This window comes from Zootoca vivipara, chromosome 3, assembly GCF_963506605.1.
Source record: "Zootoca vivipara chromosome 3, rZooViv1.1, whole genome shotgun sequence".
NCBI classification, from domain to species: Eukaryota; Metazoa; Chordata; class Lepidosauria; order Squamata; family Lacertidae; genus Zootoca; species Zootoca vivipara.
Window position 1 is genome coordinate 2,463,096 of NC_083278.1, and position 25,262 is coordinate 2,488,357.

Genomic DNA, 25,262 nt, shown 5'->3' on the forward strand with positions numbered 1-25,262 from the left:
TGGTGTTATACGTCAGGGATGTGTATACCTGTGAAGAGATCCAGGATTTAAAACTTCAAAGCCATATTGAGAGTATCTGGGTCAAAATTAAGGGAGAGAAAAATAACAGTGATCTCATTGTGGGTGGGAGTTTACTATAGATCCCCAAGCCAAACTGAGGACACAGATGAAGCCTTCCTGGAACAGATGACCAAGCATTCAAAAGGAAGTGAGATAGTAATGGGGTGTCAGAGTTTTTTGTGGCTACTCTTGAGTAACGATGCTCCACACCTCCTTGTCTTTAAGGTGTTTTTATTGTGCATATTATTTACAGTGCAGAGTCTGGGAAACATGTCTGCTTAGTCCGAGTCAGAACCTCGCAATGGCTTCTTCCCGTTTTGCGCCCAAAATAACAGCTTGGGAACCCCAAAGTACCTCCCTCTCGCCCTACAGGGTGCCGTGCACCTCAATTCAGGCTTCGGGGGGGGGGGAAGGGCTGTCCTTCTGACTGCTCTCCAGTGGCCAATCCTGTCATTTCCTTCCCAGCTGCTCCCTTCTCTACGCGGTGTTGAGGCTCTCGCATGCTGTCAGAGCCTCTCACCTCCCTCTCTATTATCTATCCCTTTGACAAGGTGCCCCATGATATTCTTGTAAACAAGCTGGTAAAATGTGGGCTAGACAATGCTACCATTCAGTGGATTTGTAACTGCCTGACTGACCGAGCCCAAAGGGTGCTCATCAATGGCTCCTCCTCATCCTGGAGAGTAGTGACTAGTGGGGTGCCACAGGGTTCTGTCTTGGGCCCAGTCTTATTCAACATCTTTATCAATGACTTGGATGATGGGCTTGAGGGCATCCTGAGCAAGTTTGCAGACGACACCAAATTGGGAGCGGTGGCTAATACCCCAGAGGACAGGATCACACTTCAAAATGACCTTAACAGATTAGACAACTGGGCCAAAGCAAACAAGATGAATTTTAACAGGAAGAACTGTAAAGTACTACACTTGGGCAAAAAAAATGAAAGGCACAAATACAGGATGGGTGACACCTGGCTTGAGAGCAGTACATGTGAAAAAGATCTAGGAGTCTTGGTAGACCACAAACTTGACATGAGTCAACAGTGTGATGCAGCAGCTAAAAAAGCCAATGTAATTATGGGCTGCATCAATAGGAGTATAGTATCTAGATCAAGTGAAGTAATAATACCACTGTATAGTCATACCTCACCTGGAATACTGTTTCCAATTCTGGGCACCACAGTTCAAGAAGGATATTGACAAGCTGGAACGTGTCCAGAAGAGGGCAACCAAAATTGTCAAAGGCCTGGAAACAATGCCTTATGAGGAACGGCTTAGGGAGCTGGGTATGTATAGCCTGGAGAAGAGAAGGTTAAGGGGTGATATGATAGCCATGTTCAAATATATAAAAGGATGTCATATAGAAGAGGTTGAAAGGTTGTTTTCTGCTGCTCCACAGAAGCAGACACGGAGCAATGGATTCAAGCTACAAGAAAGAAGATTCCACCTAAACATTAGGAAGAACTTCCTGACAGTAAGAGCTGTTCGACAGTGGAATTTGCTGCCAAGGAGTGTGGTGGAGTCTCCTCCTTTGGAGGTGTCTAAGCAGAGGCTTGACAGCCATCTGTCAGGAATGCTTTGATGGTGTTTCCTGCTTGGCAGGGGGTTGGACTGGATGGCCCTTGTGGTCTCTTCCAACTCTATGATTCTATGATTCTATCCCTGAGCCTTGGCCATGCTGGCTGGGTTGAAGGGAGTTGGAGCTCAACAGCATTCCTAAAGGAGGGTCACCAGTTTGGGACATACACCCCAATCACACCATTGCCATTTTAAAGGTTTTGTTTGCTTTTGGTCTAGTTACCAGAAAGGCAAACTCCATTTCCCCCTAGCCTTAAAAGAAAGAAAGAAAAAGAATTAGCTGTAATTTAGATGCCTTTCATTTGTCTCAGACCCAACCTAGATAGAACAATTTCTGATTTAAAGTGCTGGCAACCACGTTTGTTTGTTTGTTTTTATTTAGCAAGATTTTTATTTAGCAAGATTGATATATAACTTTAATAATTAAAAAATACATTGAAGTGGTTTACATTTAGGACTGAGGTTTAATAATACTTGCATTTTACCCTCCTTTACCCTTCATCTAGCTATGGATTCACTTGTTTCCTGTGTTGGCTAATAGATAATTCTGTGTAAACCAAACTCATGTGTATTTTAAACAATACGTTGTTTGAATAGTTGGTATCACAGTACTTTCCCCCTTCTTGGAGCCATCACCACAACAACTGTATTTTACAAATAAATAGATTTGTGCGCTTAGTTATCCCACCTGCTGTCTCAGAAACTCCCCGATCATGTGAACTTTAAGTAGATGATTCCTTTCTTTGTTCCTCTTCAAGTGCCCACAACTAGTGAGATTTTCAGTATTCAACCCCTGAAAATCTGAAGGATGAAACTTGGGGCTACTTGAAATTGTTTAGTAATTACTGTACCAGAGAACCATCACTTATACAGAGACTAATGGGGGAGTGCATTTTCTATGACCCAGTCTCTTCCATATCCAATAACATGTAATTATCAAGCCTAAGAAGTCCAGCAAAGGATTGTTGAACTAACCTGACTTCCTCTCCGCCCCCTTTTTTTGAACACTGAACTTAACAATAATGGGCCTAGAGTAATAATTAACAGGCATTCCTATTCAGCTACCTATACTTGTCCTAGGATCAGTGCATTTTTCAGGGGGTACTCAAGAGTATGCAGTACTGGCACCTCTTTTTTTTAATGTGGTACTTACTGTAACAGCTTCATGGTGAGTACCAGCACATATTTTTCTAGAAAAAAGAGGCTCACTAGTGCAAGAAATGTAGCATCTTCAACAGCCTCCTGACTTCAGCTGGTCATATGGCAATTCTCCATTTTAACTGTTTATCACATAATGCCCCTGCAAAAATTGTAACATATGAAGTTTCATTACATATAACTTGGTATGAGAAGGCATGAATATACAGTATAAGTGGAAATTTATATGGATATCCCCAGGCCTATCTTCAATACCCTTATAACTAAGTTCAATTCATTTAAGCAACACTTAATTAAAAAAAAAATTCCTTCCAGTAGCACCTTAGAGACCAACTAAGTTTGTCATTGGTATGAGCTTTCGTGTGCATGCAACTTCTTCAGATACACATGAAAGCTCATACCAATGACAAACTTAGTTGGTCTCCAAGCAGGGCTGGCGCTTCCTTAGGCGAACTAGGCAGCTGCCTAGGGTGCCAAAATGGAGGGGGCGCTGGCCAGTCTGCCCGCCGCCCCCTGGTGCTGCCTCCTCCGCGCCTGTCACTGTTGAGCAGCTTCAGGCCGCTCTCCCGAGGCGCGCGCATGTCTCCAGAGAGCGGCCTGAAGCCGCTCAACAACAGCTGACAGGTGCAGTGGAGGTGGCCCCAGGCTCGCGCTTCCCTCGTGAAGCTCCGGAGGCGCGCAGGGAGTGCGAGCCTGGGGCCACCTCGCCGTGCCTCTCAGCTGTTTTTTATTTTATTTTTATTTTTTCTACTTTTTATTTTTTCTATTTTCTATTTATTTTTTCTATTTTTTTCTATTTATTTATTTATTAGCAATGGGGGGGGGGTGCCCCAGAAGGTGATCTCGCCTAGGGCGCAAAAAACCCTAGCACCGGCCCTGTCTCTAAGGTGCTACTGGAAGGATTTTTTTAATTTATTTTTTACTACAGTTACAGGCTACCTACCTGTAACTAGAATGTAATTCTTAATCATTGTGCTTATGACCAGGTCAATGTTGTCTTCTGAAAGTATTTTTGCTTCAATACATGTCTAGGGCACAGCTTCCAACTATTTGGGAAGCAGGTTGAACAGGTTGAACATTGGTGACCATTGGCTGTGCTGTCTGGGCCTGATGGGCACTGAAATCCAACAACAGCTGGAGGACAACAGGCTCCCCATTCCTGAGCTATAGAGTTGAATTTGAATGCATGTTGAAGTATTTGCATTATGGGTCAGCACACCAAAATCAACATGAGCTGATTTCACCAGTATACTACAATTAGCAATGGTTATGCTAACTGGTACTTAGTTACTTGTAATCAAGTAATATGGGGAAATAACATCTTACTTAGCAAAACAGAAGTAAAAATGATGGGGCCACAACCTAACAGGAAGGCATGCACTAGTTCAGGAAATGCTCGGCTTGGTCCCTGGCACTCTGCCAGGACAGGACGTGGCTATTTTGCTTTGGTGGTGGTATGGCAATTTGCTTAGAGCTGATATTAATTCATTCGTGTATTATAGCAGGCCTCACTCCTGTTGTAGAAAACAGATTTTGGAGCTAAGCTCTGATACACCTTGCATGCATTTCATTGGCCACTGTGAGAACACAGTGCTGGACTAGATGGGCTATTGGTCTGATCCAGCAGCTCATCTTATGTTCTTATATTTTTGGTGCACTAGATGAATGATCACAGGACCCATTCTAAGTTCACATAATTAGTATGAATTACTTGATTATAGGAGATCAAATTTTGTTTGTACTCATTCCATCACATTTTAAATGAACCTTAAATTAGCCGAGAGGCACGTGTTCTACCACAAATGGTTTGTAAACTGGGTGGTGTATATTCTACTAATGCCACATAAGAGTTTTTCATCATTTCTGTGAAGTACAGTATGTACTTTTGTGCACTGTGTTTCCGTGTGCTGCTCTGGTTCACCAGAAGCGGCTTAGTCATGCTGGCCACATGACCCAGAAGCTGTACGCCAGTTCCCTTGGCCAGTGAAGCGAGACAGGGGGTCCCCAAACTTACCTCGCCAAGGGCCGGTGCTGCCAGCGCAGACCGGAGCACGCACCCATATGCGTGCGCACACGTGATTTCTGGCGCACTTCTGGGTTGCCAGAACACCGGAAATTGCTTCTGTGCATGTGCATGGGCCTCCTCCGGCCTGGAAGTGTGCTGGAAATAATGCTTGCGCATGTGCACGAGCTATTTCCGATGCTCCTGGCGACCTGGAAGTGGGCAGCCGTGCCATGCCACGCCGCGCTGGTAAGAGCGGGTGGCGGCAGTAGGGGTTGCCGGGGGCCGCATAAATGAGCCTCCTTAGTTTGGGGAACCCTGGGAGATGAGGGCCACAACCCCAGAGTCGTCCGTGACTGGACCTAACGGTCAGGGGTCCCTTTACCTTACAGTATGTGAAGTACAGCTCATATATCTGACTCAAGTCCATGACAGCTTATGTCATTGTAAATGTGAGTCTTGCTGAGAGTAAAGCAAAAGTGTGGTAAATTACCTGAACCAGTGGGAGGGGGCAATAGGCAGGTTGATTTCTTCGTAACTTAAGTTTCTTTCCCCTTTTTAAACATATTTTATTCTTTTTTATTACAGAAAACATGTTTCATTTTCCTTTCAACCAGCAGTCTTACCAGACTATTTACGTCTGCACTCCCCTGCTATATATCCCAAACTCTAGCATAGGGCCTTCTCGGTAGTGACACCCTCCATGTGGAACGCCCTCCCTTCAGATGTCAAGGAGATTAAAAACTACTTAACTTTTAGAAGACACCTGAAGGCAGCCCTGTATTGGGAAGTTTTTAATGTTTGATATTTTATTATGTTATAATATATGCTGCAAGCTGTCCAGAGTGGCTGGAGTATAAATAATAAAATCATCATCATCATCATCATCATCAGCAAGTCTTAGGGTGCCACAAAACCTTTTGTTGCTTTTGCTGCAACAGACTAATATGGCTCTGGAAATTGACTTCTGTTGGGAATACTGGCATGCTTAAAGTTAGAATTAAAATGCTACTCCATACAGTATGCACTGGTTATGTGCAAGAGCTGGTTCTCCCTATTTGTTTTATAAATATTACTACCTAGAATGTGAACCACCCTGAGACCTGCGGGTATAGGGTGGTATATAAATTCAATAAAGGAGGAGGAGGAAATGTTTCCTGATTTAAAAAAGCCCTGCCAAAAAGAAGGAAAGAAATGCAGTACTTTTTAGCATGCTATGATAAAAAGTGGACCTAGCTTATGTGAGAAACTCCTTTCTGTAATATGACAGGCATCAACAACTGTATGCTTTAGGGGTCTATTAAGACCATGGCTCTTTGCCACTTCCTAATAATTGGGGCCAATTTGAACTGCTTTTAGAGCTGTAATGATGATATTCATTAAATTGTTTTATTGCTTTTTTATTACTGCTTTTGTAAACCGCTTTGAGATTTATTTATTTATTTATTTATAGAAAGTGTTTTCAGATTGTTTTTAAAGAAATTTATACTTCTTTGGGGGCTGTATAGAGAACAGTCATGTTCTGTGGTTGCAGTGTGTGATCGCACCAATGTTGTAGAGGGAAAGCAAGCAAATGAAAAACACATTTTCACTGGGTGGGAAAAGGTTCATCAAATGATGGAAAGGTGTAGTGGGAAAGACATCCCTGCTGGTGCGGAGTGTGTGTGTGTGTATTTTAGGTTAGTTGGTCAGCAGGGATCACACAGTTTCTAATCAACTTGGAGAAACATTTCAAAATTGTGGGGGATGGGGTGTAAATTATGCTACAACACACAACACACAATCCAGCAGGTGGATTGTTTTGCATCCAGCACAGTAGCTGGAGGAAATAGGTTTGTGGTCTCCTGCAACAGGTGTGTACTGATGAGTGACTCTGTACATTAACAGACTCGTTTCAAAATGCCCTTAGCAGATTAAGATAACAGAAGAAGAGAAAGCTTAAAATCATATGCTTTGGGAAGCAATAGTGCTCTTGCTTTTGTAAAATGTAAGTCTGTCTATCCCTTTGTTTAAAAAGCAGCCCAATCTGCAATCCAGGTAAATCCACCTACATTAAACCAATATAAGCCCCATAAAGTTCAAGCTGATCTACAGCTCAGCTAAGTACAAGGATCTTAAGTTGATTAATACCCCGACACTATACATGTTTCTTGGAAATAAGTCCTATTGAAATCAATGGGACATGCTTCTAAGTAATATGTTTAGAATTTGAGTTTTAGCCAATTGGCTTAAATCCTAATAATTCACATTAATTCGATTTGAGAATCTGGCAGCCATTAAACGTTCTCTGTCCATTGAACCTAGACAGGAGATATTTGATGTAGAATAAGTAGTACAGTCACGAAGATCTTCATTGTCTGCATTGGATTGTATTTGATGTTCCAGGGAGGTGACAGATTCTTAGAACTGCTGAACCTAAACCGACTTGGTTGGAAACCCAACCCATGTCAGAAGTGTAGTTTTTGGTGAACTTCCACAAAAATAGCTCCAAATCTTCTTCTTCAATAGCTTTGGGCAAAAAGAAAACAAAAAGCTCAAGCAAAAAAAGGAAATTCACTTTTTGAAATATGGCAACCTTAAAGTTGAAAGGTAATGAAAGCCACTATGGCAAGATGCCTCTTTTCAGTGTAGGTCTTTATTGTCCAGGATAATACCAGGTGTTACTATACTGTGTCCCATGGCTGACATTTGCACAGCACAGTGATGTTGCCATGTATACTTAAGGAATACATGCCATACAGCAAAAAGTAAAGTGCATTCATGAATAACAAATCAAACATCAGTTTTTCAGTCACAGTTATAAATGAAAAGCGTCTTATCCAATTCTCAGCTGTTAACTGAACACCTGTCTTCCAACTTTTGGCAACCTAGCCTAGCATCTGTCAGCATTAGCCCAAGAAATAGGTTTAGGTGGGGATATGTAATAAATAATAAAAAGATAACAGAAAAACGGAGGAAGAGTGAGCAAAGCAGGGGCACCAAAAAAAAGGGAGAAATGTTTTTGGAAAGAATCTGACATTCGGCATTTCCAAAAAAAGCATTGAAGTAGTAGTTTAATTTTAGGCATAGGTGTGCATACAGGGGGTGCCCAGGCACACCTTAATGTCTGGAGGTGAGAAAGTGTCTTTGTGAGTCCCTGACCTTCCTCAGCTGTAGTAGAGCATGGCTCTGACATGTTGACCAGGCTGATCCTCCATGTATCCCAGTGAGCTATGCCTCAGGCCCCTGGGCAGGCCATGGTGCCCACCTCCATATTAGCCATAATCACCAGTGGTTGGTGAGTTGGGTTCTGAGGAGCCTACCACACACCACTTTTGGTGGAGACATCTGTGGAGGTGAGAGGCTGTTTTGTGGTGCGGGCACACATGGAAGCCTTGCATTGTTATATCACCTCAAGCAACAGTGTGGGTCCCTCCAAGAGGCGTTGTTTCAGGGTTAAACTTGTGTTTGGGGCTCAAGGGTGCACCCCAGGCCATTCCTCTGTGTGCTCCTGCCCCCTTTTCCACAAAGGCAAAAATCCATGGGTGCACACCATGAGAGTAGCCGGGGGCAGGGGGACAGCTGCTCCCCTCAGTAAAAATCAATACAAATCAATACAAATGTGATTTGCCTCTTTAACATCATTACTATCCCACAGAACATGTATTTTTATTTTATTTTTATTTATTTTTCACTCAGCTGTACAATAATGTGAAATAAATTGTGACTTGGTTAGAAAACTCTAGAACAGGCATCCCCAAACTTCGGCCCTCCAGATGTTTTGGACTACAATTCCCATCTTCCCCAACCACTTGTCCTGTTAGCTAGGGATCATGGGAGTTGTAGGCCAAAACATCTGGAGGGCCGCAGTTTGGGGATGCCTGCTCTAGAAGTTGAGTTTGTTCCTTAATGGAAAAACTGTAATATGGTATTAGTGTTTGACTCAAGAGTTAGACTAGAAAAGTAAATGGAAAGAACGTAAGCAAAACATGCTGTGTTCTCAAAGGGTGTGGCTGGAGAGGATGGCAAGGGGGGTGAGAAGATTCAAGGACAATCAAGGAAATATTTAAATATTTCAGTGTAGTATAGTATAGTATAAAAAAATTATTTGCAGAATATGGATATATTTTCAAAATGAGAGCAAGAGCATCAAGGGGTTGGCTCTGTGTGTACCCCCCTGCTTGGCAGGGGGTTGGACTGGATGGCCCTTGTGGTCTCTTCCAACTCTATGATTCTATGATTCTATGATTCTAAGTGATACTTAGTTATGATTCGGTCACCATTTGAATAGAGTGCTAGAGAAGACTCGTTTATAATTATATTCTGGGAATGATTCATGTTCTTATCTAACTGCATTGTTTTATATTTTCTGGATGTCCCATTATCATATTATAAAGTAGAATTTTTTTTAAATTCTGAAAGTGTGACCCAGAGAAAAAAGTTTGAGAACCACTGTTATAGACAGTGATCATCTTATATTCTAAGCATTATGTTGTGAGTTAATGAGGGAGGTGAAAATAGCTTCTGTGTTTTGTACCTTGAGAAGTGTTGGCCCTTGTCAATCGTATCTGAAAAGCAAGCTGTTCTTTTTAAATGTTTTACCCTGAGCCATGGGGTCACTTGAAATGCTCAAGAGATTTACACAGGATGCAGTGAAGGATCTGCTGACTTCAATCGATGCAATTGTAGCATTAAGAAACACAGTATAGAACATTGTAAAAAAAAAGAGAGAATCACTTCAAATATAGCTCTCCGAGACCTGTGTCTGTAGCAAAGAAACATGAATATCTCCCAATATGCATACTCATTACCTCCTGAGTAGGGCTATTCTTCCATGGCAGCGGTTTATTTTCAAAGGAAGAAAGGGCCCATGCTGGTCCCTTGCTTGAATTGTCTCTTTATTCGGGTTTAAGTTGGAGAGACAGGAATTTGAAGCGTCCTGTTCCAAAAAAGGCATTTTGTCTTCATTTATGGTTATGTATGTTCCATAGGGCAATAAGAGAAATAACTTGTTTTGGGATGATATGACTGTGTCTCTCAAAGGTGTACCTGAAATATTTTTTTTAATGGGAGCTGGCAGAATATGAACTCTGATCCAATAGCCTTGCATGCGTATTGTCATTATGAACGCAAACTATGGTGAGATGCAAGTGTCAAGATATTATCTCAGTATAGTCACAGGCTGTCTGTGTTCAGTTACCTCCATATCAGCATTCCTACTTTGCCCCCCTTGTCTGGTGGGCTTAAAAAAATAATTCATGTTATTTCTCTGGAGTCCAGCAGTGACCAGGATGCCGAGTCAAAGGAGTTGCCAGCCCAGGAGTCAGGTCAAGTTTCTGGCTCTGAGCAGACGATGGTGATCAGGAGACCACTGCATGCAAAGCTAGCAGGCAGGAGCCCCTGAACCAGATCCTGCAGCACAAGGGCCCAAAGAACCAGAGCAAGGACCCTCACAGGTGCCTTTCCTGGGCTCAGGGAACCAAGTGCCTCTCAACCCAACCTCACCAGTACAACAAGCAGGGAGTGTACCAGGCTATAGGTCATGCAGGAGTCCTCACTCTAGAGGGTTGGCTCTTCAATAGATTAGTTCTCCCAAAGGAGGCAGAGGCTCAAAATACCTCCATTCATTTCCATTCTTTGTTGGAACAAGTTGCTCACTGGAAGTGCTTGCTGACCTGCATTGTGCTCCTCCACAGGACCAGAACATGGTGATTCTTGGCCACCATAAGAGCCATGGGGCTGTCTCAGTTAATATCTCACCTCTTGACTTAAGTGGGGTTTTTGTGTGTGTCCTGCGCAGGTTGAGGGAGATATGCAGTTGAGAAGATTTGGTGTAATTCCTTTGTCCTGGAAAGATGATAACCTATATTGTTTTAGTCTTACAGGGACTCCTTAGTGCTGCAGAGGATTGACTAGTCAGCCCACCACTGAACACTGAACGATCCAAAAGGTTTCCAGACAGCTCTTGGGGGTGTTCGCCACTGATATTGTTGGTAGTTCTGATGATGGTCCTGTTGGTGGTTCTGTTGGTATCTAGAATTCCAGTGAAGGAAAATGTGTGACAAATCCAATTAAATGCAAACTTGAACTTAAACGTCTATGTTTACACAGTCCAGGAATGCTGAGTATGTGAAGTTCATAAGTGGAGGGGTCAGTGCATGTGGTACTATACATTCTGTTGAATAGCTAAATAGTGCTTTGGTGGCACTTGGAAACTGTACCCTTTATGCTAGCAGGCTCAGTGGTCAAGGATAGGACTTTTGCCGGACTTCTGCTTGGATCACCGTAGAAGATGGTTGAAAATTCCATCTCTCCAACCCCCATGGGGAAATTTATAAGCTGTAGAGGGGAGTATGCAGCCTCCAGATGTCTCCCCAGGGTATGGGGAGATGCAGTCTCATCCTCAGTTGCCCACTACCAGCTTTGACTTTGAAAGGAGGGAGAAGCTGGGGGTTCTGGATGGTAAGCCCCCATGGGAGCCCGGAGCCCCTGGACTCTATGAGCAAAAACAGGCTCTATGACAAGAGAAAGATTGGATATAAGCCATGGACATGTTTCAGACAAGGAAAGAAGATTTATACTGCCAAGTTCAGCCACTGAGAAAACAAAAGATAACAGAGGAATGCAATCAGCATGAAATGGTATGTGACGGACTGAAGGGGAGAGCGAGAACTTTATAATTCTGCTTTATTGTGCTTTACAATTCACTTAACAAAACTCTCGCCTGAAGAACCGTAAATAACATCTATAAAGCAAGCGAGATTGGAAAGTGGGAAATTTACTGAATTAACATGGTCTTTTTAAATATATAAACTGTGTGAATTGAAAACATAAATAATCAAAGTTGTATTCTTGGATTCGTTTGGAATGTGGTTGGGGATGCCTCAAAATATGGACATCAAAGAGAAGCTTTCTCATTAGCGGTTGGAAACTTGTCAAGAAACTTTTGAGTTATGACGCAGCTATAATTTAGAGTCCGCCATGTTAGTGATAAAGCCGGCTACGATATTAGTCAAAGGGGGAGAGAGCCATAAATAAGACATTAGATGCGTGTTTACAGTTTTGGTCTGGCAAATCTCCCCTGGAAAGACTATATTGAGGAGCGATCTGGAGTGATCTGGAGAGAAACATCACAGGAGCTTAAAGATTTGATTTCTGGGGACTGCTCGAAAGATGGCTGCTGCTGGCTCTGAGAAGGATTTTTGGACAGACTTGGCAAGATACCAGCGTGCGAAGTATTTTGTTACATCAAAAGCTGTTCCCCCCATTGTCTAAAACAGGGAATAAAAAAGGATATAAGTTTCCCCCTTTTCACGTAGGTAGATGAAAATGACAAGCAAAGGAGCCCCTCATGAGAGGATTAAGCCCATGACATTTCAGCCAGATCCATCTAGGGGACCCTCTGGGTTTTTTCCCCTTTTTCCTTTTAAATTAAATAAAAGTCTCTAACATTTTTATTTTTTGCCAAGATTGGATGCAAATTGCAGCTACCATTTGCCAAATTTCAGAATGATACATTAATAACACTCATAATAGATAATAATACTAGCTGGAGCTGCCCACTGAAATGGAAGATACCACCACTCCCCCCCCCCCCACTTCTCTATACTCCTTCACCTCTAAAGGTCTATGTGTTTTCCTCAATCTGCTTGGTTTAGTTTTTCAGAGAAGAAAGGGGAGAGGAGATGGTCTTGTGTTTAGCTTAATGTGACAACTGAGGTAGCAGAGATACTCAGAACGTTGGGCGCTCCCAGCCCACCTCAACATGCCTTGTTAATAGCACAATCCAGCTCTGTAATGTGAGAGACTACCCTGGATCTTCCCAATGGGCTTCTTTATTGGGGGTACACACAGAGCCAACCCCTATTAAACAATGCACTAAACGCAGTGCTTTTTCTGGGGGTACTCAATGGGTACACAGTACTGGCACCTCACTCCCATCACTACAAACAAATGTATGCAAAGGTGCTTTGTTTGCTTCCTGCTGCAGGTTGATCAGTCCAGCTTTTCATGAAACAGAATTGGATTTATCCTGGTACAGAATTTCAGCATACAGCATGCTGTCATGTTATTAGCACAACATTTTCTAGGCAACTTTTCCTTGGTTTTCAATGTCACTCAGAATGCACTTTCTGTTTCTCAATCTAATATTCTCTCCTTATTGCATATTCTGATGAAGTAAATAACAAATTGTGTCTTAAGATGCTCAGTGGTATATTGTAGAAAAGGCTGAACATACTGAATGAAAAAGTAATTTTAAAAGTGCAGTTGTCACCTATGTGCTTATAAGAAATCTTTAACAGGCATTTGTGGAGATTTCAATCCCAGGATTAAGATAATGTACAGCAATTTGTATAATCAAAGGGGCTTTTTAAATATAATATTCCAATTCTTCTGTGAGTTAAGAATAATTTTGATTTTGTTTGTTTTATCACCTGAATGGTACAGTAATCACAAACTGAGCTAACACAGTAGCAATACATTTAACATTCACAGTAGCTTGGAATCTATTTTGATTTTGCCAACAAATACCCAGTTTAACTTGCTGGAAATGATCTGCAGTGTAAGAGATCCTTTCCTTTCATGCCTTGTATCTAGCAACCCCACACACACCCAGGAAAGAAACACATTTGTAGAACTGCAGTATAAATAAAAAAATATGCCCGTTTCCAGCTAAATCCCTATTCAGTACTTTGAAAGGAAGGAACTCCAAGAAATCCATAAAGGGATTTTATTAAAAACTGAGATATTTTGGAAACGGCATTCCTGATCTTCTGTACATTTCTAGCATCACTTCCTGGTGTATTTTAAAACCAAAATCCTCTTAGCATGCAAAGTAAATAGATTATGATATACTGAAGGATTAAAGATCACTGTCTGGTGTCAGATTAATCCCTCATATAGACCTTCACTTGTACTGACAGAAATATGGCTGCAATTCAGCAAAATAGCTCTATGGCTAAGTAACGCATTTCAGCATCCTTAGGCTGAACAAGCAAAAGGCTCCCTTGATCTGTTGTTGGACTGCATATACCTTTGCAGAAGGTGCCTTTATATAAATATACCTTATGGGGCACATGCTCTCCTCCTATCATTGAAAGAAACACATAGTAACCATTTTGTTTTTATATGCAGTGATATATGGTGGTTAATTGTGTCTCTGTCTCATAGGTCTTGTATTTCTCGCCCACTGGACCAGTGAGTGTTGAAAATATTGCGCATTTTTCTACTTTTTTGTCTGTTGAGGACATAAGCATTTCAGCATGGATTTAATGTGTTCATCAGACTATTACTGATAAGTCTCTATGCTTTATTTCCCATTCTTGCTACTAAACCCTTCATCCACAAGGCATGGGTAAGATGAAAATTGACAAATTTGCAAAGTATAAAAATAATTTTCTCTCTTTATTTGGCAATATGACAAATTAAGTATATAACTAAACTCAACATAATTTTAGTTTTAAATTGTGTGACCACAGTTAAGATCGTTTTATATTATGCATGTCTCCAGACAACACCAGAAAACAATGCATTAAACAATGTCAGGAGGAAACTACTCTTAAAATGAGAGTACAAATGTAGTTATGACAAAATGCAGCCTAGGATTCCCCCCAGTCCATTTTCTGTTAATCCCTGAAAAAGCTGAATAATTCTATAGAAGGTTAAATTATTAGAGTCACCATGCCTTTTTAAGGGGAAAATAATGGTTATTCAACTAAACTGATATGGATGTACTGGAAAATGGAGAGCATTTTTCTTCAAAGAATTGTACTGACTGTTAAAGGATGATTTTTTTGCAGAGGTATCCTGAGTGAAGATGCTATCTGTTAGAATGTTATGGAATATCTATTGCAAAGCCTTAAGTGAAAATTCAAACTTGTAGTCGTAAAGTAGGGAGGAGTAAATTCTGAGATTTCTTTTAACTGCTGCTCCTGCCACTATGGATTATGTTTATGCTTGTGGTAGTTAAGGAGGCAGAGATAGGGAAAGGGGGGTCTGTCCGTATTCTTGAATTACCTTCTCCTTCATAACATTTCAATGCTGCTTGCAGTTCCTTTCAGGGCTTGACTGACCTTCCAGAGCTGTGGCCCAGGAGCTGGGGAAAAGGTGGGGCTGGTCAATCTCCATGTGGCTTTAAAGATGAGAAGCTGAAGCCCACTTTCCAGTTCCAAATGAATCTTTTTACCCATAAATAAACCCATGAAGGTTTATTTATGCTGTCAGTTTATGGAACTGGGAAGAAAAGTTTCATGGGGTCTCAAACAGGTCCCCAGTTTGTGCATGTGTTCATGGTCTTCATTACCCTACATGTGACAACTATACAGTGCTGTTGGCCTTGATGTATATAGGGTTTATTTTGCAATTTGTGGCATTGTAAAATTTAGGGATTTGCACAGATGAACAGGTATTTGCAAACTTCAAGAGAATGGGCTGCCTTAAAAGATATTTAGGCTGTAATTGTATACCTGCTTATCTTGGAGCAAGCCCCATTTAGCTAGGTAGAATTTACTTCTGAGGAGACATGTCTAGGTCTTTGTGAACCTGGAACAAAGGTGCTATCAGATGGTAGAAAAGCCACCCACTTTAGGGCAGCAATCCTGGATTCATTTCCAAATCCAACTCATATAACTGTCTCTCTATTATATCCAGTATATTTGTACTGTGTAATTATTTGCCACATTTGCTGGACTTCCTTGCAATAAAGTTACAAAGCTGCTCTCTCTCTCTCTCTCTCTCTCTCTCTCTCTCTCTCTCTCTCTCTCTCTCTCTCTCCCCCCTCTCTCTCTCTGTGTGTGTATGAGAGAGAGAGAGAGAGAGAGAGAGAGAGAGAGGGTTTTTTAAATGACTGAATGTCTACATTCAGACATTATGTCTACTTGCTGAACTTACTCCCATAGAAATGGGACTAAAAGTACTGAGCGTTTACTGCTACCAAATTTACTTGAATCTAATACTCACCTGTTCTGGCCAAATTACGTTGTGAAAATTAAGGTTACTTAGATTCAATGGTACATTTACATTAACCAGCAAATACTTTTTTTGGTTTCAAGGTTCTGAAAATTGAGGTACACATTAGATTTGATGGCACATTAGACTCAAGTAAATATGTACGGTATTTGAACTCTATTACAGAATTGATTGAAATAAGGAGGTTGAAAATTCTCAACAATTGGTGGGTAGGGTCCTCCTGACTTTCTTCCAAGATCTTAACTATTAAGAATTTGGCTTATACCAGGCCAAAATGCACCACTTCGATGGAACCACTTTTGATTTCCTGTAAAAAAACAAAGAAAAGAATAATGACACTTGTTACAGTACAGGATGGATATTAAGACTTGTATTCTTCTCTTTATAACCACATTTTGAATGAAACACACAACTTTTCAATTTAAAAAGTCTTAATTATGTTAACTCAACTGTTGTATTTATTGGAGAACAACCTATAACACCATGTTTTTGGTCTTTGTACTCTCAAGCAAAATTATAAAAAGCTAAGATTTTTCAGAAATTTCAGACAATTTCTGAAAATGTACACATTCAAATCTTGGGTATATTTTGTATAACATGGATGCATGCCTATGCTTTTGGTGCAATAGAATATACAATATGAATTCCCCTCTCCCACCTCAAACAAGGGACTTCTCCTTTTTCAAATTATAGTACATACAAATGCTTCAGCCTTCATGATGTAAAGAGAACTAGGCGTGGAACTTGAAACAAAAGAAAACTTGCCCCACTGCAATATTCAACATATGCTCTAGTCATTTAAGTAAAAAGGTATAAAAGTTGGCAGCAAAAGTGTGCAAGTTAAGGCTGCTTCAGGCTTACTGTGTGCTGGCAAGTTCAAGTGGAATTCATGAGGATTTTTGTTTTTGTTTTTTAAAAACGTCCGAATGTCAGATTAGATCAGTCTTGAACAACATGCATTTACCATACTAGCAGCTCCATCTCATGGCATATCTGTTCTAACAGTGATATAGAAACAGCCCAGCAGAATACTGCATAAAACCTGCATTTCAACAGTGAATATCTTTGTAATTGTACTATATTTCCAGCATTGTTGCCTGCCCTTTCTCTATATTTAAACGGCTAGTAAGAGTAGTATGGACTTAAACTAGTTAGCATTTGGTAGCATATTCTAAATAGTTGCTTTACTTTGCACAACACAAAGTGTTTCATACAACTAAGCTCCCTCCTACTCTGAACCCCTATATAATTATAGATCAGAAACCAATTAACACACCCTGGCACAGTTCATATGCTACTCTGGAAATAAAACCTGTTAGCCAGTATGATCTGTATTTTGTGAACAGTTGCAACTCCAACATTCCTGTTCAAAAACTACTGCAGCTACAGCTGTCAGAGGCTCTCAGTTTTTGTCTGGAGATGGAAAAATAATAATCTTCAAATCTGGACTGGAAGGTTGGGAACTATATAAGGTGGGCAAGTGGGACCTGTTTTGTGTGTGTCTAGGGCCACATTCCCTCAGGAGTAGTCTGTCAGGAATCAAAGACAGTAGAGGGTGGGTGGCCGCCCCACCCCTGTTTCTCCCCACTCTGCTCCTGCTGCCAGGAGAGAGACAGACAAATCACTTTTGCTAGAGGGCTAAACTGATCCTTTGCAGAGGGCTCCCTCACCCCACTTGTTCTTCCATCATCACTCCGATTGGCTCCCCCCCATTCCCCACTCTGCTCTCATTAAATTAAGAAGCATGCTGCTTGCACTTAGGCCAAGGATTGTGTGTGACCCTGAGGCCACATTTCCCTTCCCTCTGCTATATGGCATGTCTACTTTTCTTTTGCTGCCTCTGTCCCCAGTTAATTACATCTTTATCTTTTATAAATGACCATCTCTTTCTAGCAAGGTAGCTCTGAAGCTAGTGCCTTTTTACTGTATGATCACGTGATCTTATTTACTAGTATATTTTGTCATGTAGAAACTTGTATAGCATTATTAATGGAAGACCTTTTTGGCTCCATGGACCAGATCCTTGTCAGCAAATTTTATATGAAGGCCATAATTCTCATTCTTGTTGGTTAGGGCTACTGTATTAAAACCTGTCAAAAAGAAAATATGGCGGTGTGCATGCAGAGGTGTTTGCCGTTCACACCTTACTTGTTCGTTGTGGGAAACAGTTGTGAAATTCTAGTTCAGCTGCCATGTAATGCACACAGAGCCACTTTTAGATGCAGACATTTGTGAAAGTGCACAGAAGTGACGTCTTAATTTAAGGACTGGGTCCTCAGGAGCGGCATTCTGATAGAGGGGGAAGGATCACTTACAATTTCTGCACTGGCTCATTGCTTTAAAAAAAGTGTCACCGAGAATATGGAAGCCAGTAGAATGTTAATTTTTATTTTATGCGTTCATGTCAATCAAGTAGGCTGCTTACAAAGTATTCTGTACAGAATCTGAATGGCTTTTGGCAGGACCCATATGCTGTGTGCTCTATGGGGGGGGGGAATGCAAATTAAATCTTGGGTTGAACATAAGAAGGATAAAATTTAAACTAGTGGAAGACACAAACAGCTGGAATAAGCACTTTTTCTTAAATTAATGCATAGTTTATCACATGGATATAGCCAGTGTGTAACTAAGATGAGAACTACAAAGTTCCCAGCCTGACTAGAAGGCATGGAGCAAAGCTCTTAGGCTAAGACTCCAATTTCTCATTGTATGAATGGCTTTGAATATTCAGAGGAGAAGGAACATGTCTGTTCTGACCTCATATATTCTTGGAATCTAAACTAGGTTACAGGACTGAGACTGTTTGCTGTAGACTTTAATTACAATTGCACAAGCCGAGCCTTAACCCATCAGATGTTTTGGACAACAATTCCCATCATTCCTGGCTATTGGCCATCACTGCTGGGGGTGATGGGATTTGAAATCCAACAAGTGAGGGGCAACTCCTGTCCTACTCTAAAATCCCTGTTTTCTACTCTAACTTAGGCAAAACCTGAACCTTCCCCTCCACCCAGCTAGTGGGGGTTTACAGAGTGGTGGGGCCACTGCACTGCCACTCATGGTGGCAAGGTGAAAGATGGGGGGGCAGGAAGGCAGCTCATTATGCCACCAGGCTCAAATTGGACAACATACTGTTGTGTGACAGCAGTGCAACTGGCTGGGGATTCAACAAATGCCAAGATGGCTCACCTCTGCCCCTTCCCCAACCCCGGAATGTCTCATTTCAAGCCTTCTGATCATAGCTGTCAAGTTCTCCCTTTTTTTAAAGAGAAATTCCCTTATGCTGAATAGGCTTCCTCGCGAGAAAAGGGAAAACTTGACAGCTATGCTTCTGATGGATACTGATTACCGGTAGTAGCGGAAGGGAGAACATTGCACTGAACAGTGATGCTTGTGTCACTCTGTCATCAGCCAGCAGCACTCCAGTGTAGCAATATGTGTTGGGCAGAGAAAAACTTGCACCATAATAATAATAATTATTACCTGTAGAACTCAGAGTGGTTCACAACATAAAATCACAATATAAAAAACAGAAAAACATAATAAAAATAAAAACAGCCCAATAATCCCCCCTTCCAACACATTTTAAAAGGGCATTGGATGTCAATCAGCCAAAGGCCTGGTTAAAAAGGAACATTTTTGCCTGGTGCCTAAATGTGTATAATGAATGTGCTAGCCAAACCTCCTTGGCAGGAGCATTTCACAAATGGGGAGCCACTGCAGAGAAGGCCTGTTCTTGTGTTGCCACCCTTTGGACCTCTTGTGAAGGAGGCACACCAAGAAGGGCCTCAGAAGATGATCTCAGGGTCCATGTAGGTTCATATGGAGAGGGGCGGTCCTTGAGGTATTGCTGTGATGGTGGACTACTCTGTAAGCAAACTAAGCATGTGAAACTAATTTAATTGTATACTATTTTCCTGCTTTCCCGCCCTGTGTTGAATTTTAAACTTTAAGCTCCTCCTGTACCTGTAAAAACCATGCACACTGATGACACTATGTAAATAAATAAAAAATGTGTTCTAAAAATGTTGCAGGAGGAGTTGCAAACATGTATTTTCTGTTGAGCAACATGGAAAACTATTTACCTGTCCATCACGTGTTTCCTCGGGAGTTTCTAAAAAAACAAGGTAAGTAATTTGAATGAGCCAGGTATCAAAACAATCAAGATAGAAATACTATTTCAATTAAAGCCAGTTTCTTTTTAAGATGCACATAGTAAATGTTCTTTATATCTATACAGATACATACAGGCAAACTTCACACTTTTTCTTATGGCAGACCTGCCATGTGGATAGTGCTTTCTTATTCATGTAAACATGGCCTATTCATGTGCTCCAATATATTAGGTATGTTTCCCATTTATCCCTATGTTTAGTGATATTCTGGTGTAAGCAAAAAATAAATAAATCCCCATCTCCTAGTGTAGTGTACAAATGTATATGTAGGTGCCAGTAGAACAGACCTGAAACATGCCCTGGGCAGAGCATAGGGAAGGCTACGTTGTTGGTCAAGAATATGGCTATGCAGTCAAAAAAGCACTTGTAGGAGCTGAGTGGTATTAAAATTGAGAAAAAGATTAAGTATTTATGGGTCTGACTGACAGTAAAGAATCCCAACATATTCAAGACAATTATGTTTAAGTATGGAAGGATGTTAAAAAACATTTGGAAACATGGGGGAGGATGAAACATTCATTTTTAGGAGGGATTCTAGCCATAAAGATGAATGTTTTACCTAAGATGTTATTCTTATTCCAAATGATACCAATAATAAATAACACAAGCTACTAGTATAGTGTATTCCAGTTTCCTGTGTATTCTTACCATTTCACTTCTTTTTTATACTCATTTCTGTATTTAAATCACATCTTGCCATAAAGTCTCTTCTCCGGGGTCACACCTTCACTGTCTTAGCCAGACTCACTGTGGTCAGTCTGCTACTAACCAAAACATGTGCACACATGATCTGCGGCATGCAGTATAGATTAGTTCAGATTTGTTGCTACCCTAATACTTTCCCTAAATGAACTCCCTTTAACTACATGTGTTTTGATTGGGAACCTTTATGAGACTTATCTGTCTAGCCTTTGACTTCAACATCATGATTGCTTTGCAGGCGTAAAATAATTGCTAGAATTGAAACACCAGAATTTTAATATATCGCCATATACAATATGTTCCAATGGATTTAGTAGAAAGAGCTAGCTCTGATTCAAGCATTGAGCAATTAAGTGATGACAGAACAAGTGAGATACATGATTACGTGGATCACTTCTTTGTTTTATGTTTCTGATAGAACTACCTAATTTGGGCCCTCAACCCCTTTAAATGGAGCAGCCTATGTTCACCCAATCATAGCTATTCTATTTTTACCTAATCTTGCTAGGGTATAACAAAAAATGATTTTTGAATGAGACAGTATGGGAATATGGGGAAATAAAAGAGCTTATTACATAGGAAGATAATCAAGCAGCGCATGGTAAAAACTCTGCAACTGTACTATGATTGTGAAGAAGAATGTCTTTCAGTCGCTTCAAATATTTACCATAATGCTAGAGAGACACCAGTTCCTTCATGGGACTGAGGAATCAAGGCACAAAAGATGGTTGTTTCCTCCAATTGCTTAGACCAGGGCTTGTCAACCCAGTCCCTACCGCCCGCTAGTGGGCATTTCAGGACTCTAGATGGGCGGTAGGGGGTTCTACGGCACAAGCTCCTTCCTCCTTCCATTGAGCACTGGTGGGCGGCAAGGAAATTTTACCATCAAGAAAGATGTATTGGTGGGTGATAGGTATAAAAATGTTGACTATCCCTGGCTTAAAAGGTAAAGGTAAAGGGGCCCCTGACCATCAGGTCCAGTCGTGTCCGACTCTGGGGTTGCGGCGCTCATCTCGCTCTATAGGCCGAGGGAGCCGGCGTTTGTCCGCAGACAGCTTCCGGGTCATGTGACCAGCATGACAAAGCTGCTTCTGGCGAACCAGAGCAGCGCACGGAAACGCCGTTTACCTTCCCGCTGGAGCAGTCCCTATTTATCTACTTGCACTTTGACGTGCTTTCAAACTGCTAGGTGGGCAGGCACTGGGACCGAACAACAGGAGCTCACCCCGTTGCAGGGATTCGAACCGCTGACCTTCTGATCAGCAAGCCCTAGACTCTGTGGTTTAACCCACAGCGCCACCTGGGTCCCTATGCTTAGACCATGCTATCTCACTGCTACAGATGAGCACTCTGCAGGTCAACTAGGAATCCTCACAAGTGATGGTTCCCACCACTATAAAACTCTTCCAGACCTGTCAGCTGATCAGTTTCCAAAACCACTCCCTGTTATACACATTTGACATTATCCTTACCAGTCTGACACCAAGATGCAGGCTTGTCCACCTTTGGAGCTGTGCAGTTGCCTGTTACAAATTCACAGTCCCTTTTGTCTGTCTTCTTAGAAAAAGTAGATCTTAAAAGAAACAGGCAAAGTATAATGTGAAGGACTGCACATAATTGTAAAAAAGCTTTGTAGAAGTCACTTACACAGCAAGCCTCTGCATGTCTTCTCAAATGTAGGTCTCACTGATTAAACTGGGCTTACTCCTAACTAAAAACATATAGGCTTACAGCCTTACTGTTTTGAGCTCCCTGATGCTCAAAAATCTCAATTACAACTAGCTATATGTGCACACAATGGATTGGATTCAGATTTAGTCCTGCTGGGAATAGATTCACATCAGTTTGTTTATGATGTGCTAAAGTAGACGTGGGTGTGGCCACAGCACACTCTCACACACATGCTCATATCTATTTATTTCATGAAATTTATATACTGCTTGATTGTAAAAATAGAAAAGCAAACCTCAGTGTGCACAACCCACCTCCATTGCTGATGCGTGTAGACGGGGCGTAGGAGGGGGGGAGGTCAAACCCACTTATAATGGACCCCCTTTGATTCTCAACGCCCACGGGTCCTACTGGTGGCAGAAGTGGACGGGTGTGTGGAGGGAAATTGAAGGGACAGTGTTATATTGTATGTTTTGTGTGTCTTGTTTGTATAAAATTAATAAAATTGTTATAAAAAAAAATCCCCCCTGGGTGGATCGCCCCTCCCCGGGTGCCCGTGTGGCTAGCTCCGTGGCTGCGTGCAGATCAGCTAGGGTGTGTGTGTGCGCCAGTATTTGCATGCTCATTCAGGCCGCAGGGCTAGTTGAAGAGATTTAAGCCCAGTATTGTGTCCACTATTTTTGTCCTGTAGATCAGATGTATTGAAATAATCTATATATAGAGTTATTATTAACAACATTTCTTACCACAGTGAAGTCCCAGAGCATGTTACAACAATGTAGAAATACAACATTAAAATCAGTTAAAACAATTTACAGTCTCAGGTATGAGCATAGCCAGTGGGGTGCAGGGGTCCCCCATCAAATAAATAAGTAAAAATACTTTACAAATTGACCAATTGCTTTGCAGATAACTTGGTTCTGCCCCCTCCAACATAATGCCTGCCCCCCCAATAAATCCTGGCTATGCCCATGGTCTCAGGATCACTAATATATTAGTACTAGAGACCATTAGTGATCTCAGGATCACTAATATATTAGTACTAGAGACCATTTTATTTAATCTCTCTCTCTCTCTCTCTCTCTCTCTCTCTCTCTCTCTCTCTCTCTCTCTCTCTCTCTCTCCCTCTCCCTCCCTCCCTCTCTCTCTCTCTCTGTGTGTGTGTGTGTGTGTGTGTGTGTGTGTGTGTGTGTGTTTGTAAATTCAATGTGGCTAAGTGAGGATGCATCAGAAACCAATAAAATGTTGAAGAGGACATGCAGAGCCCAACTAAATGAAGATGATGATCTAAAACTATGCACCCTGGAATGTTTAGCTAAATAACCTTGTTTGCAGAACTTTCTGAAGGGGCACTGAGAGACCTCAGCGGAATGTCCATTGCTTTATTCCTTTTTCAGGTAAATAGATATTAAAATAAACTTGTGTGCTCTAGTTTAGACTAATGAGCCTTCCTTTTGAATACTAGCTGCATAACCTTTGACAACAATAATAAAGGAAATGGCCTGTTATTGAGAATCGTGTATAGCTTCTGCATATATAAGGGACTTGCGAGGCACAGTTTTTCAGAACGTTTTGTGGATGCCTAGGAATGTATTTGCTGAATAAGTCACTAATTTTTCAACATTTCTAAGGATTTTAATATAATCATAAAAAGTATGTCGGTCTATACCGTAAAGTATAATTGTTGGTCATCTTAATTTTTTTTAGCAGTATATGTAGGCAGTTTCCTTCTTAGGGAAACAAAATCAGCATTTTGCTTTGCAACCTGTTAGTTAAAAATCTCAGTGAGTATTGCATTCACTGAATAGAAAATCAGTTTTGATTTGTGTATCTTTTTGTGTACTTATTTGCATTATAGTGACTGTGAGAAGGGGTAGAGGAAGCAACATTCTTTCACAGAAACTTTGGTTTCTTCATCTTTCCTCAATAGGAAAATACTGTATCAATTAATTTGCAGAACTGTGACACCATGTTTGTAATTCAAGTCTGTAACTTAATGATCAAATGCCTCTTTTTTCAGTTGCAGCATGTAAATTGTTATCCTGAGAATGTGAATGATCTGATGTAATTGCACAGTAACTTGCTTGATGGTGTAGTTAGTATTAAGTAGAATTAGCCTTTGATGATACACACGATTCAGTCTAAATGTAAAATCCCTCTTTTCTGCTGAGAAGATAAGCTTTGGATATGTGGTAGTGTTTTGGTCGCAAAACAGTGAAGACTGTTATAATGGCTGACTGTTTTTTTTGTTTTTTAATTGGTTAATAGTCTATTATCATGTGATAATATGGCCAAAGGCTGAAAAACAACAAAAACTGAACTGAATGGAGTGGAGGTTATGCAAGCAACTATGAATGTATAGTAACATTGCAGCTCTTCAGCTTTCTCTGAGCCATGCTAAAGCTACAATAATGCAACCACCTCATCCCACTAAGCTTTATTGGCTCAAGAAAAGAAACTAAGGAACTTCATTGGAGACCAGATTAGGTGAGTTTCAAAATGGAAAGATCCTTTTGGCCTCCAGCTCCATTATCTTTTCTGTAGTCTCTTGATCAGCTTTCCTACACATAGCTGCGGATTCCATGGTGACCTGTAAATTGCTTTTTTGGCTGCCAAATTGCTGTAACCCTTCTATTTTTATGTTTTTAAGAGAGCTTAAAACTGTCCATCCTCTTTAGACATTTATTTCTTTAAAATTGACCAGTGCTTGGGAGGATTTCAACTATATCCAAAAGGCTTAGAAGAAGATGTTGCTTCTAGTTTTCATTAAAGTCAACAAACATGAAAAGGCCAGAAGGGGATAAAAGCAACTTAGCGACTTTTACCTAATACATATAAATCTACCTAAGAGCTGTATGCAATAGTACTCAAAGTACTACATTTATTTCTATCTAAGATGCAGAAATAGGCTCGGCGTCACATGCTCCTTCACAATGCCAAGTTTAATAAGGCTCAAAAGACTGTGAGATG

The 25,262-nt window shown here is 41.0% G+C and overlaps 1 protein-coding gene across 8 annotated transcripts in view; it reads right to left on the reverse strand.

The window, feature by feature from the left end:
* Positions 1 to 1,549: 1,549 nt before the first annotated feature.
* WDPCP (WD repeat containing planar cell polarity effector) overlaps positions 1,550 to 25,262 on the reverse strand; it is a 215,590-nt gene continuing 191,877 nt past the window's right edge. For 3 of the 8 annotated variants that reach the window (XM_035110455.2, XM_060272321.1, XM_035110457.2), the window contains exons 16-19: positions 22,094 to 22,194; positions 19,830 to 19,858; positions 18,170 to 18,223; positions 14,152 to 16,051 (exon numbers count right to left, since the gene is read on the reverse strand). In XM_035110455.2, the coding sequence (XP_034966346.2) occupies positions 16,004 to 16,051; positions 18,170 to 18,223; positions 19,830 to 19,858; positions 22,094 to 22,194 (232 nt within the window). In that variant the 3' untranslated portion in view covers positions 14,152 to 16,003. Of the gene's footprint in view, positions 2,938 to 5,949; positions 11,292 to 14,151; positions 16,052 to 18,059; positions 18,224 to 19,829; positions 19,859 to 22,093; positions 22,195 to 22,216; positions 22,703 to 25,262 lie in introns of those variants that run through there. The other 5 variants (XR_009557270.1, XR_009557269.1, XR_009557271.1 and 2 more) reach the window with 5 other exon arrangements.